The sequence below is a fragment of the Peromyscus eremicus genome, chromosome 7 (assembly GCF_949786415.1).
Source record: "Peromyscus eremicus chromosome 7, PerEre_H2_v1, whole genome shotgun sequence".
Lineage (NCBI taxonomy): Eukaryota > Metazoa > Chordata > Mammalia > Rodentia > Cricetidae > Peromyscus > Peromyscus eremicus.
This window is the reverse complement of record NC_081422.1, coordinates 92,022,400-92,037,582: the sequence shown is the minus strand read 5'-3', so window position 1 is coordinate 92,037,582 and position 15,183 is coordinate 92,022,400. Positions and strand designations below refer to the sequence as shown.

Here is a 15,183-nt window from a genome sequence, read left to right as displayed (position 1 = left end):
TGTATAGATATCTAAATGGCATCATAGGGAACCAGAACAAAAATTAAGCAACACTTACCAAAGAGATGAATGGCAGAAGTTGGGTATTCACCAGAGATGTCTACATGTGAACATACAAAATCTTGTCACATCTTATCTCAAGCTTCTAGCCATTGTTGGTCCTTGTTAGTGTATTGCAATTGCTTGGTAGTGTTCCTACACAGTGCCATAAACTAAATACCTTTAGAAAATGGATATGTACTGTGTCACACTTTTAGATGCTTGACATCTAAAATAAAGGTGTTGTAAGATCATGTTTCATCTGTACATCTGTACTCTGGGGAATGATCAGGTTGAAGTTCCCATCCTAGACAGTACCTAGTGGCTAGTAGAAGCACAACTCGTGTGTGTGTGTGTGTGTGTGTGTGTGTGTGTTTTCATGGTGCTTGTACATGTCTCCTATAAGAGGAAGTCAGTGTTCAAGCTTGAATGTCATCCCTCAGGAACTGCCCATCTTGTTATTTTATTTTATTTTTTATTTGCCAAGGTCTTTCATTAGGATGTGGTACTCGATTATAGGTTGAGTGTCCAGCAAGTCCCAGGAATCCACCTGTCTCTACCTCCCTAGCTCTGGGATTATAAGCATTGGCCTCCATGCCTAGCATTTTGCCTAAGAGCTGGGCATCAAATAGGTCTTAATGCTTATTCAGTAAGCACTTTACCAAAGGAGTTATTTCCCCAGGCCAGCTCCAATCTTCCATGGTGTGTTTCTTGCATGCTTGGCTGTCTCTGCATGAAAATGTCCCTTTTAATACACCAGTCATGATCATTGAGGATCTACCCCAGTAGCCCCATTTTAAATAGATTACCACTGTAAAGATTTCTTTCTAAATACAGACAAATATTGAGGTAATGGAGATCAGCACTGCAACCTACTTTTTAGGTGTACTGACATTAAATCTGTGTCATTTTAGATATATGTTTAAGTATATCAGTTGTTCATTAGATGATGCATGATTTGAGCTGGTCAATTTATTGAAGAGCAATTTTAATTGATGTATAACTTACACCAGTTGACCAGTCTTTAAATGACTGGAAAACACTCAGTGTTTGTTGCATATTGACCTATATATTGGGACTTGTGCATATATGTTTTATCTATGCATGTGTGTTAACCTACTAGTGGCATCTATGGATGGATCCAGTTAAGTTGAGGTCAGAATTCCCAGCACACACAATATAATCTGCTGGTTTGTTGACTGATAACAGATTTTAATTCAGAATCACCTGTTACTAGGTAACATTAGAAGTTTTAACTCTTAATAATATCCATCTATAGTGATGTTACCCCTTACCTTATGTGGGCCTGGGTGAATCACTAGGAGGTCAATGCACAACTCTGAAGCTTTTCTACCTATCAAGTGGGCTAATGTGTTTTATGACCTAGGTAGCTGGATGTGATTCTATGATGGGGCAAATATGAAACATTGATAGAGAAATGATGATGATGATCTTTTTGTGTTACTTTCTAGTAAACAAACACAAGCCATGGATCGAGACATCCTACCATGGAGTCATAACTGAGAACAATGACACAGTCATTTTGGACCCTCCACTGGTAGCCCTGGATAAAGATGCCCCAGTGCCTTTTGCAGGTAAGATGACTGATTTCTTAGTGTGCTTGGGCTGGGCTTGCTCTGGAGGCCTCTGATGTGAAACCTCTACTACGCCCAGTTAGGATCTAAAAGCTACTGTTGCCACCCTGTGTGCAGACGGCCTGTGCTTTTCATGCTGTGTGTATCTTCTCATTGCTAATGTGGACTCTTTGTCTCTTTATGGTTATTCTCCTTCACATTTATTCCAGTGGAAGACACATGTTCCTTTTTTGTGTGTTTGTTTTTGTTGTTTTGGTGGTTTTGATTTGTTTCGTTTTTGAGACAAGGTCTCTATGTATCTCTGACTATCCAGGAACTTGCTACGTAGACCAGGCTGGCCTTGAACTCACAGAGATTAATCTCCCTCTGTCTCTGCCCTCCAAATGCTAAGATTAAAAACACGTGCCACGTGCCAATTTTCCTTCTTTTAAGAGGTGATAAATTGCTGAACTGACCTGTGGAGTTGGAGGAGATGGACTAGTGAAACTCCTTGGGGGAATTTTGCTCCTAGAGAGATGGTCCATAGACATCATAAAATGTGGCAACTACTGTCTCCACCACCTACATACCACATGGGGACTTGTATCTTGATAGATTGGCAAGAAAGGGGGAAATAAAAAATATCCAAAAATACTTACTAAAGGCCAGATGAGATCGTGCCCCTGAGCTTCATCATGAGTGTGGCTTTTAGAGGAGGAATCTAAAGGCAGATGCCCTTTGTGTCTTTTGGCTAGAAAGGTTTCTCACTGTCTTCAAGGCCATTACTGCTCTCACCCTGACCTCCTGAAAAAGTCCTACTGCAGAAAGTGTGTATAGGATACTACACTATCATCTGTTCCATGGATTTGGGTAAAGACAAGGAATTGGGCAATGGCTTGGGTAGGAGGCCTTAGACAAAGAATGTCTGAGGATGCCTGAATCTCGAGGAATATTGTTAACATTTTATAACTGTCAAGAGATAGACAGGAAATTTAATGAAGGTTTTCAAGACCTCTAGAAGATTGCTTTATGATCGATGGGTGCCAGGCAGGAGTTTTCACCATGCTAAAGTCTATTTCTTCTGACAGTTTGTCTGCTACATTATGAGCTACTTGGGCAGAAAAAAAAATGACTCTTTCACACTTTAAAGAGAGATGTTCTGTGAAGGCCTTTTATTCATTACAGAAGATTATGATGGCAGGAGTGATGGGCTGGGTTAAACTCAGTGTTATGTGAAGGTAAGCCCATAAGCATTCTTACAGAGGGGGAAAGACTCTCACAAGGCTTTATCTTTATTTTATATAGAATGATAACTACCAAGGGCACCTAACTGTGATTTCTGGGATGGTTAAGGTTGGGGAATCTTCAAACATCTTCCAAATGTCCTCCAAGCAAATGACACTTTGAAGAACAACTCTCATGTCATTTTTTTCTACAAAGGATGGAGTTCCACCCCTACCCTTCTTTGGCAGCTTAGAAATAATCTGCCTCACACTCTTCTGGACATAAGTAATATGGCAGTGAGGTTAACCAACACCTTTAGCAGTGCTTCGAAATAAGATTTTTGAAGCAAATACCAGTAAAAACTATGTTTGGGTCATGGAAATGTTTGGTTTGGCTTTCAACATATGCTTTAAAAATAGACATTTAGAAACTGGTAGATTGATCATAAAATGCAAGATTCTGATTAATCTCAATGAATCAGATCTCAGATAGAGAGAGAACTGAGTCCCTCCCTCCCTCCCTTCATTCTCTGGAAGCAACGTCTATCTGGGCTGGCCTGAAATTCAGTATAGAGTCCAGGCTGTCCTCAAACCTGTGGTCTCTGGCCATAGCCATTTGAGTGCTCGGATCATAAATCTGTATTCTAACACTCAGTTGGCTGCCTCTTTCATCCATGTGTGAACCCCAGCTCCCTCCCAGCCCTTCATCTCACAGTGTATGCTTAGTCTTTCCCCTCCCTGTCTGGTGGCTGACCTCTCTTTCAAGCATAACAGAGTGAACTGCTGGCCAATTCCCAGGAAGTAACAGAGTGCCCTTCAGTCATTGTGGTGCTGGGAGGCTGAGGAGTTCAAAGGAGAGTAATGTGTCCGATTATTTGTTATTCCTACCCCTAATGGAACCTTCTTTTTGTCTGGTTATGAGCAAAGAACTGAAGTCTACAGCAAAGTGACCACTCTCAAACCGAGAGGGCACAATAAAGAGAAATTTAAATCCAAGCAAATCTTACATTTGAGAGTTTATATGCACAGCAGATTCCTCATTTATTAGGGCTGACAGACAACTAAAAAAAAATTCATCTGAGGATTCATCAGAAAATTTCTTAAGCTGAAGCCTCATCAAGTGCCTTAAACTTGAATTTGTATTTTACCAGACTTGCTCTCACAGTTGTTCAGGCATGTTTTGAAACTAAGACTTGCCTCTCAGCCAAGCCCTGAGTAGCTATTTCCAACCAGAGACAATTTCTATACTCCACCTGTTATTTTTGCAGCTGCCTTAAAAAAAATCTGGCTTAATGCATCAAAAATATAATCTGCCAAGCTCTTAAGAGTAAAAAATAAAGGTGCTTTTTACTATGGTCAAAGCTATTTTTCTTAGTATTATTTATGGCTAGCTGTAAGACAGGACACAGACACTAGCCATCCATCCAGCTACGGGTATTTATTTTAAAACATTTATCTTAAAAAGAAAATACTGAAGATTTATTTCAGATCCCTATCATTCTCATAAAATTGAAAAATTTATACCTGCCAGCTTCATCACCCTCCACATCAACTGGAGATTTGGTCCCCCTTATCAAGTACTCCGGAATTAAGGATCACTTTTCCTACCTTCTCCCTATACCATTCCTTCCCTTTGAGTGGGTGAACTGAGCTATGCTCTGTGAAAGATCATTCCCTTTAAATCATTGTTTTTTACTTTATTTCTCTTATGTCCTCCTACCTTTTAGGATTTTTAGAAAAAAAAAAAGAAGAATCTTCCATAAAAATTCTGTTAGAAAGTAACTTAGAATTATATGCTATTATAAGCAATGTTCATTTCAATAAAAGGAGAAGCATTTACTATAGAAAAACATGGGAAGTCCTGTGAAGTACACACAAAAAAGCATAAAGGGTACGTCTTCCCACCGCTAGAGACCATTAGCATTTCAGTCATATTTCTATTACTTGTTAAAATTATTATGCATCTTGCATCTATATTAGAATTGAAGGTTACTGTTATTTTTTAAATGACATTAACACTATAAATATCCTAATGACTGTGCTAGACTTTACTTTTTTTCCTATTGACACTTATTGTACCTATTTCCATTTCTATTTTGTTATAACACATTTGCCTTTCTGTGTCTACTGGTGGATGTATTTTCAATAGTACAATTAATTGGTCAAATATTTCCAAGCTCCTGAAACACATTTGATTGCTTTTCAAAAAAAAATGTAGGACTTTGTATTCCTTTTCACACCATCTCAGTTCTTCTCTTCCGGCTCCCATATTGCTCACTCAAATGGTGATTTGGTGACAGTGTGGCAGAGTAGCTGATTGCATCATCTTTAATAACATCATCTGTGAATGATGCAGGCTTTCCAGGCTTTTCGTTAGGATGAAATTTAAAGAATGTCTATACCACGTGTTCCAAATGTGGTGGATGTTTAATAAATTGGAGTTTCCATCTGCAGCCATTTATACATGCTCATTTCACAGAGGAAATGCCTGGTTGGCATTGAGGTGAAGCAACTTGCCCAGCATTCAAGGTGAACTTGAGGCAGAGACAGGAGCCTGTCTCCTGTAGGACACTGATTTCCCTGTCCCTGTGATCTTGCTTTGAATGGAGCATTAACATTTCCATGAGGCCTTAGCCAGTTCTATGAAACTTGCTTGACTCACTTCTCAACTCAGAGTCTTAGCTCTGTAGACTTGACCTTCTTCAATAATCAGATATAGAAAAATCCTCAAGTAACAATGGAAATCCCATCCATTGCAAGACAAAAAAAATGATAATGAAAGCAAGCTGGGCACACCGTGAACTTATTAATTTCTACATGTGCCCCACTGAAGCCTGTTTGGAAACTGTGGAGACTTTTAAATTTGAAGGGAATTAGATTGCCTTTCAGAGATAATAGAACTACTACTCATTTGTCTACATTGGGCCAGTCTGGACTTGTCTCTTGTAAGGACAGGACTGCAGAGGATGATCAAGCATAATTGGCCAGCTTTGTGTGCTGGGTGAGTCTCAGAAGGCTGCCCAGAAAATTGTCTGGAATATGATTTGACCTGGTTTGATTAGCTGGTTCCAGTGCTGGCTGTGGCAAGGACTGCTCTTTCTTTTGTGGTTAACTCCATTTCTCTTCCTATTCAGTTCAATGTCTGCCTGTCACCTTCCTATCTGTGGGCCTGTCCAGGGATCTAGCTCCCACCTAGGGCTCAATAGGAGCCTAATGGCAGACAACATCAAAGGTTCATTTGGCCGTGATATCTTATAGTAAGCAGGGAAAGCAGAGATCATAACATTTATTTTTTCTGTTATTTTTATATTGATGGACATCACTGTATGCTCTAAAATTTTAAGTTTAAAATCATATCAATATAGTGTAGAATATTTAAATTAAATAAGTGGCAAATATATTACTTCACATAGTGTGATGATTAGTGTTGTCAAACTGACAAAACCTAGAATCACCTGGGAGATGGGCCTTGGAACTTTCCTATGAGGGATTTTCTTAACTGAGGTACCTGAGGTAGGAGGGTGGCACCATTTCCTGGGCTAAACCCTGAAGTGAATAAAAAGGAGAGAGGGAGATGAAGAACACACGTGCACAGTTTGCTCTGTTTCCTGACTATGAATGCCACGTGGACAGCTGGATCGAGCTCCTGCCACTGTGATTTCAGTGCAAGATGAACTGTTAACCTGGAACTGTGGGTCTCTCTCCTTTAAATTGCTTTTGTCAGAGTATTTTATTACAGGAACAGAAAAGAAAATGAGATGCATAGCTGTCCTCCTTTAGTGATTGGCTATCACAGCCAGCCCTTCTCCAAGAGTATATATATTATTGCAAACTATAGTCACCTTGCCCTACAGTAGATCTCTTAATGTACTATTTCTATTACACTAAAGTTGTGTGTCCTCCAACCAACATCGCCTCCACCCCTCCAGCCTCTGGGGACCACCATTATATTCTCTACATCTGATATCAGCATTCTTTGGATTCCACCAAAGAGGGGCATCAGCTGCATTCGTCTATTTTTGCTGGCTTATGTCCCTCACCAAACACACATGTTTTTGCATTTAGGCTCTGCACTTGCTAACTTTGTAATCTCGATGTTGTCGCGAAACTCTTCCAAGGGAACGTTTACAATGGAGGCATTCACAGCACCTACTCCTGGGATTAATATGTGGATATAATTAGATATTAATGAAAAGTGCCTAGAGCCCTGTCTGGCAGCCAGAAAGTGCCCAATAAATCATAGTTGTGTTAGTCATAGCAGTGGTAATGATGAGAGTCATCAGAGTAATTGTGATTCTTGTTATCATCAATAAGCCGCAAGTGTTTGCTTCCTTTTTGGTTGATTACAATGGTGCAATTATAATCTGAGATGATGATGATAAAGGAAAGGAGAAACATAACTCTAGAGTCTGTTCTAAGGCTTGATACAGTCACCCAATCAGACTGTTGTTTTGATTCCTCAGTGGCATGGTGGTGTGGGAGCAACCAGCTAAATTATATAGTTTGAAGATTGTGTACAACTCCATAAATAAATATCAGCTATCTGGGAATAAATGTCCTCACATTCTACCCATAATTTATCCCTGTGGAATAAGCTATTGAGAGCTACATTTTCAAAGAATTGCAAACCACGTGCCCCTTTATTATAAATGCACACATACACACATGTGTGTCTGCCATTCAATCTGTTACAATTTAATTCTCACCAGCCTGGGAAGCAGGGGGCCATCTATTATGATTCTGTTTTGCAAGTAAGAAAACGGGGGACTTTAGGAAATTTTATGAACTCAAGTTCATCTACCGAAGTCCAGGCTCTCTGGACGCAGGCCTCACCTTCTCTCCACTCTCTCTGTTGATCATTGTTGCAGGCTGCTCTTACTGGCTCTAAAAGATCTGCATGGCATCAGACACAGCATTACCAAATGTCAATCTCATGCTAGGTTCTTCCCTTATGACTTCTTTTTTTTCTTTTTTCTGATCATTACAAGATGAAACTTAGTTTGGGGGTTCAAATCATCACCAGCACCCCCTCTATTTGACAGTCTCTTTCTTTGGTGAAACAGGACCAAGCTCTACCACAGAGCCTTTTATAGACAATATCAAACCAAAGTTTTCATAGCATTCTGTTGTATTTTGGTTAGGCCAGTCTCTATCAAGGTAAATACTACTGCTATTCATTTTTGGCATTTTCCTTTTAAACACTCATTGAGTTTTTTTTTTTAAGAATTCGACCTTAAAAAAAATACAAGCAAATAATGTTTCAGTGGCTTACAGAAGCACTACAAGTCAATCAAGAGCTCTGTGGTGGGATACAGTGGGCACAGTGGATCAACCTCATCTAGAGGGTTGCCCTCATCTGGTGTCCTCAGGAAGGCTCAGGGCCCCAGCCACCTTCATTCTATGTTGCCCTGTGGTGCTCTAACATGTAGTGCTGACAACATAAATGTATGTAATGCACTAATAATTAATGGAAAAGGAGGCTGTGAATTCGAAAAGGACACCCAGCAATATGTCCCTGGGCTAAGTAGTGACTGGCTTCAGCCCTAGGTTCGATCTTATCCCTCCCTGCAAAGAACTGGGTTCAGACCCATCTGGAGTTCACAAGTGGGGCTACTTCCTCAGACCTCACAGAGTTGAAATCTAGAATAAGTCAGGAAAACATAAACTAAATGTCTGTTCGTCTGAGTGTACGTGAAAAAGATAAAAGAAAGTAAAATGCACCCATTATCAAGGAAAAATTACAAATTTTACATGGATTTATGTTTTTAAAGTGAATTGAGATCATAGCTTTTACAGTTGTGAGTCTCTGTGTTTTTACTGCTCACAGCTACTTCCTAAGCTGATTGAGTTATGCAGACTTGGTTGCTAGCAGTAATATGTATCATACAAACATTTATTTAGTCATTTTTTTATTTGGGGCTGTGTAGGTTGTTTTCAATAATTTTCATTATTTTAAGAAAATAATTCTTCCATGGTCAACTGTGTGAAATGACTTCCTTAAATGAGCATAACTCAGGTTTCATTTCAAAAGTGAATGAAAACAGATGTGTTCTTTCAGTGATACTTTGAGATTGTGTCCTCAAACAGTTGGCTGATACAAACTGTGATTGCCAATTTCATGGCAGCTGGTGGCTTCAGATTAGACAGGGAAGTTGAAGGACTCACATTCCCACAGCTGTCTGCACCTGTAGGGGAGAACTATGCCCAAGTCCTCAGACCCCCAGGCCTCCTTCCCTGTGACCAGGTTTTCATCCTCACTGCAATAACTCTGATCTAAAGGCGCTGAGATTTACACAGGAGTAATATAGAAGTTGCTTTAAAACTGAAACAATTGAGGGGTCATGGGAACAGCAGACTGTAAATAACATGGAAGACCTGGCCAAGGTGACACCTGTGATCTCCAGAGCAGGTGGCAAGGAAAGGTCCCTCTGTGGTCCTGCAGGAGCAGCAGAGCCCTTTACAGTGGCTATACCCATGGCCTTGTTCTGTGGGAGCTTGGGGGTCCTACCAAACAGGCTGGGAGAGCAAGGCCCCATGTACCATCAATGTGGGGTGAAGGACATATTTGCCTCTGCTCTTTCTGTTTCTCTCAACGTCTGTCTTAGCAGCTTCCAGCCTTGAGTGGGATTGGTATGAGAGTGGGAGCCTGTCTGGGGACTCCTCCTGGCCACTTCCACAGACATGTTGTGCTCACCCCAGCTGTTCATTTCCATAATTTTAATTTCTCTTTCTTGCCTGCTGATGACTGTCAATGTAGGAGGCAGGTCTTTGCTCCAGTGGGAGCCCATTCACAAATCCTAGTACATAAAGCCTTTGCCTGAGTGTGTGTGGGGAGGCGTTGAGGGGAGCATATTTATCCCACTAAGGAGATCGTGGATGACGCTTGCTATGGAGGATATGCTGGCAGGAGAGAGGGAGAGCATTCCAGACTTGTGCTGTGTGGGTGCTTGAGGTCCTGCCTTGACTTTTTCTCTTATTCTGGAACAAATTCTTCCAAACCTTTCCTCCTGCATTTCCCTCTTTCCTTCCCCACCAATTTATTCCCTGGGTCTCTGATGCTGCCTGTCTATGCAGCCCCTGTCACTGGGTGCTTTTGTGTTTTGTGTTTTCATTTCTCTTGGGAAGGCTGTTTGTAAATTTGCTCTATGGCAGCTCAGCCTTAGTGAACTTCATTTGGATGGCCAATTCTCATCTCCCTCTCCTGTTCTGTGGCAAACCCTGGGACTCAACATCATCTCTGTGGTGTCTGCATCAAGAGAGTGCGCTGACATTAACTTAATACCTTTCTCTATTGAATGGGCAAAGGTAGGCTACTGAGCAGGAAAGCTGCAGAGGAAACTAAAAGGACTTCCATCGGAGACTGTGAGGAATTCAGAGCTAGGATGCAATGGAACAGATCAGCCAGGGAAGAAAGAGGGTGTGGGTTTCATATGAATCAAATGTATCCCGAGGGCCTAGGATCAGTGTCTGACTTGGGCAGAAAGCAGGGAAGGGGTTGAGGAGCTGGAACAGAATCCACCAATAAACTTACCCAGGTCTCCCAGGCACTCTTGGCTTTGTGAAACAGGATCTCACTATATAACTCAGGCTGGCTTTGAATTGGAAATTTTCCTGCTTCAGCTTCTTGTGTGCTGTTAATATAACAGGCAAGCATCCATCACCTTACCCAGGATCCTTGTAAAGAGAAGACTCTGGATAAATCCTACTTAGGACAGATTCATGTTTAAGGACTGGCCAGTTGGTACTCATGGCCATTCTCCAGCAGCAGGTTGAAGAGGCGTTTAGAAAACCAAACCATCCTACTTTCCCAGATCTGAAGAGCATCCTAGAGTATGGGATTATCAGTGCTTAAACTGGGAAGGTGCTGGTATACCAGGGTTGGAAGCCCCGGGAGGAGAGATGTGGTATTCCAAAATAAGCTGAATCACACTAGGAGACAGCTTGAGAGAAGACTTTGAATGTAGAAATCCCATGTTTCATGGGACTCTGCATTAATGACAGTGCTATATGAAAACAAGACAAAATGCAAACGATGAAGTGAAAAATAATGGCAGGAGTGCTGCCAGCACACATGGTGACCATGCAGATTGGGAACATGTCTTCCTTCTTACAGAAGGACACTGCCCTACTCCACAGCACACAGGGTAGCAAGTGAAGAGAAAGAGGTCCATTTCACCCCCATATGTCCCCTTGGTCTTGTATCCTTATACAGATGACAACCTGCACATGACGGTACTGGAAATTGGTCAAGTCTTATTATTACTCTGTACTACACACTATATTACAAACACTGTGTCATTTAAGTTTTACAGCAATCCTCTGAAATAGGCATCATTATCATCTCTATTTTGTAGGAGAGACTGGGGTTAAACTGGATTATATAGTTTGCCCAGGATGCAGTGGTAATGAAGTGATAATTCTAGCCCAGATGTCTCAGTTAAGTACTGTTATGTAGCAGCCACACCAAAACTTAGGAGCCACAGGGCAGCAGCCATTCATCCTCACTCATTACTCTTCACGTTGACTGGGCAGCTCTGCCGATCTAAGCTGGGTACAGCTGATCCTTGCTGGGTGTATTTAAGGGTCCCCAGGAAGCCAGTGGCTCTGAATGGCTGGTTTAGGGTGGTCGCAGCTAGGATGACCGAGTTCTCTGTGTTCTTTCAGTAGCCTGCCTGAGAAGTTAAAAGTACACACAGGTACAAGCCAGTTTCAACAACTACCTCTGGCAGTTTTGTCCCTGTCTCACTAGCTAACTCAAGTCACATGGCCACTACTAGAGTCAGTGTACAATTGGACTGTGTAGCATAGCATGAATCTTAAAAGGTCTTATTAAAAAAACAAACCCGGAGCCAGGTGTTGGGGTGAACACTGAAAGATCAGAGAGACAGAACCAGCCACACCTACCTCACCTCGCCAGTTCCTCAGATGATCTCGTTTCCTCAAACTGGAAGCCTCTGTGTCCTCATCCGAATGGTTCTCAGCTGAACTGCTGCTCAAAAGCCTAAAAGCTTAACCGACCTAGTTCCCGGTTTTTATGCTTTATATACCTTTCTACTTCCTGCTTTCTGCCCTCACTTCCTGGGATTAAAGGTGTGAGTCACCATGCCTGGCTGTTTCCAGTGTGGCTTTGAACTTACAGAGATCCGCATGGATGTCTGCCTCCAGAATGCTAGGATTAGAGGTGTGTGTGCCACCATTTTCTGGCCTCTATATCTAGTGGCTGTTCTATTCTCTGACCCCAGATAAGTGTATTAGGGTGCACAATATATTGGGAAATACAATATCACCACAGGACTGCATGGAGATGGGTGACATTAGAGTTATCATTGCTGTTTTTCTATCACAACCCACCACCAGGCCACAAGTAGTCATAACCTTTCTATATCGAGAAACCCATGGAGTCTGTTTAAAGGGCAAAGGATTTATTAAGGGGAAAAACTCACTGTACAGAACAAAATTGATATAGGTTCTGGAATGCTGTTCCAGCCACCTGGATCATTCTCGCATCCAAGTCCTACAATGGAGCAAAGAGAGCTGCCTACATGCAACTCAAATCTTAAGGGTACGCCAGGCCACACCCCAGGGACATATACTTCAAGGTCATAGGCAGGTGGAGCATATACTCCTGCTGCATCTCTAGGGGGCGGTGCTTCAAGGTCATAGACAGAACAGCTATCCACTATACCTTTCTACATGCCAAATACACTCGCCCTGTTCTAGAACCCCAGAAGTCATATGTAGCCATAGGTTCAGGCTTGGAGCCCAAGATTTTGAGATCTTCATCAATGGATATAGCCAATCTTAATCTACAGGCCTGGGAACTAAAACAAACATAAGTTACCTTTCCACCCTTTAGGAGACAGAAATTTCCAGTCAACAGTTCCATTCAGGGTGGAATTAAAAGGGAAACATACAATGACCATTAGCAATTCTGACTTATTACTAGAAAAATGTTGCATGGTACCCTCAGTGAAGTTCCTCGATCCATCTTCCTCTCTGCTCCATTTGTTACTCAGTCATCTTTTTGCACCACTGTCTCTGTTCTATCCCAAGTTGATGGACTCGACCGACGTGAGCACCACAGTTGGCTTTTTCTTTGGGCCACCAACCATCTCCCAAATAAAGACATGGAGACTTATTATCATGAATGCTCGGCCTTAGCTTAGGTTTCCCCACTAGCTCTTTTAACTTAATTGAACCTGTTTCTATTCATCTACATTTTGCCTTAGGGCTTACCTTTCTTTCATTCTGAATGTCCTACTTTCCTGCTTCCTCTGTGTCTGTCTCTCTGGCCCCTGGTATCTCCTTTCTGTCTCTGTTCTTTCTTCCCCCAGCCTAAATAGAGCCTCCCCCTACTTACTCTCCCTGCCTGGAACTTCCGCCTATGCCTCCTCCCTCATTATTGGCCATTCAGGTTTTTATTAGACCAATCAGGTGCCTTTTTGCATAATTAAACACATCTTTGCATAATTAAACAAATGCAACACATCTTTACATAGTTAAACAAATATTCTGCCACAAACAAATGCAACACATCTGTATAAATCATTAAACAAATATTATGCAATATAAACAAATGCAATAAATCTTTGCATCATTAAACAAATATTCTGCAAAATAGCACAGTGTTTATGAGACCAGGATCCTGAACTCTGGGAAAAGTTCTTGCTTTATTTGTCTCTATGTCAGCATCTGAGACTCTGTCCCATCTCAGTTGGAAGAACAGGGACCCAACATAGAATACCAAACTCAGGGGCCTTACATTGCAAATCATGAAAATTACAGGGAAAACCATTTTGTTGGAAAAGAAATTCAGATGATCCATGAAGTTCCAAGCTCCATGATACCCTGGAATGCAAAGAACTTCAAATCTATGACATGCCTTATTGACAGTTTCCACATCAGTGAGTTTATGAGACATTCTCATTCAGTGTTCTGGTGACCAAATTCTAAGCCACATGACTACCTACCAGTAAATGTATCTGGGGTGGATACCTAACTCTTGTTGGCAAATGCACTATGCCAAACTTGGATTTACTACTTGGATTGAAAAGATAAAAGAGAACAAATGGCTTTTTGTTTAAACACAGGGGGATCGGGAGTAGAGTTGACAGATGAGGCTTCTAGAAGAAGAGGAGGTCAGAACATGGACGTGTCCCTGATGGGCTTCAGTTCTCAAGTGGCCCTTGTGTCCTGGTGACCATGCACTTCCATGCTGCTCATCACTGCTTTTGATCTCCCCTCTGTCCCCTGAGATACCTCTTTCTCATTTCTTAGGAAACAAAAGAAGCCAATGAAAGTTATGCATTGGCATGGACACACCTGCTGCATCATCTGGGCTACAGAAACACGAAGAGTCTACAGAGGCTCAACTAAGTGGACAGCATAGAGGAGCATGAACTGGGAATTTGAAAGCATGGGGAAAATCCTCTTTAAAAGCTGTAGCGGGTGATCATCACAGCAAAATCAATGACTGAAAATCAGTTCTGACTGTCAATAATTGGATCACTTAATTGCCCTGCTTACAAAGTTAATACCAATTCAGATGTCTGCAGTAGAATCCTTTCTGCAGCACACTGTAGTAGACATATTGAGTAGAGCTGGCAATGGAGCCCACCACAGTTATTAATTATGAATAGGCTTTTGTAAGGTCAATGGTTTTGCTTTAATAGGAACTGGGGGCCTGTGAACACAAGCTCCAAATATCTTAGACTTGTTTGAGACCTATACCAAAGGACAGGAGTACAAGCAGGCATTTATAGTTCATTCTGCCTGGCAGAAAACTGAGGGTGAGATCACTGCATACTTTGGCGTGAGTTCAGGGCTCGATTTTATTATCTTGTAGCTGCCTGTAATCACAGATGAGGCATCAAAGGCCAGCTGTCCCCCATGAACCTTGACAGTCTATATAAACTAATTACATTTTTATGAGCCATCTTTTCAGAGTTTTGAAGAGAGGGCCTATTAAGCCAAGTTCAATATGATCTACAAACTTTAAAAGTTATTATTATTTACCTAAGTTTCTGCAGAATGTCATGGTAGATGACATCCCTGGCAATGCTTGGCTTGGATGGCTATGAACTTCATCAAAACAATATTCTGCCTTTTTTTAACATGGAAAGATGAATGTTAGTGTGGCAGGGATTCACTGTGCACATGGATGGTATTAATGGGGCAAGGAAGATAAAATAAAAATACATCTGGGATACACCAAACCTGTTTTCCTAAACCCACTAGGCTGTAGATTACACTCCTTACCCCTCACCTCTCAATTCGCCACACACACAACACTATTTAGCCTTTTATTTCTCATGTCATTCTTGAAGTCCCTAAAGAAGTTAGGGACT

At 41.5% G+C, this 15,183-nt stretch overlaps 1 protein-coding gene across 1 annotated transcript in view; it reads left to right on the top strand.

The window, feature by feature from the left end:
- The first annotated feature begins 1,368 nt into the window (after positions 1–1,368).
- The window catches only part of Clstn2 (calsyntenin 2), a 355,228-nt gene continuing 341,413 nt past the window's right edge, over positions 1,369–15,183 (top strand). Inside the window, exons 1-2 of the mRNA XM_059269076.1 lie at positions 1,369–1,426; positions 1,512–1,634. Of these exons, the coding sequence (XP_059125059.1) occupies positions 1,369–1,426; positions 1,512–1,634 (181 nt within the window). The remainder of the gene's footprint in view (positions 1,427–1,511; positions 1,635–15,183) is intronic.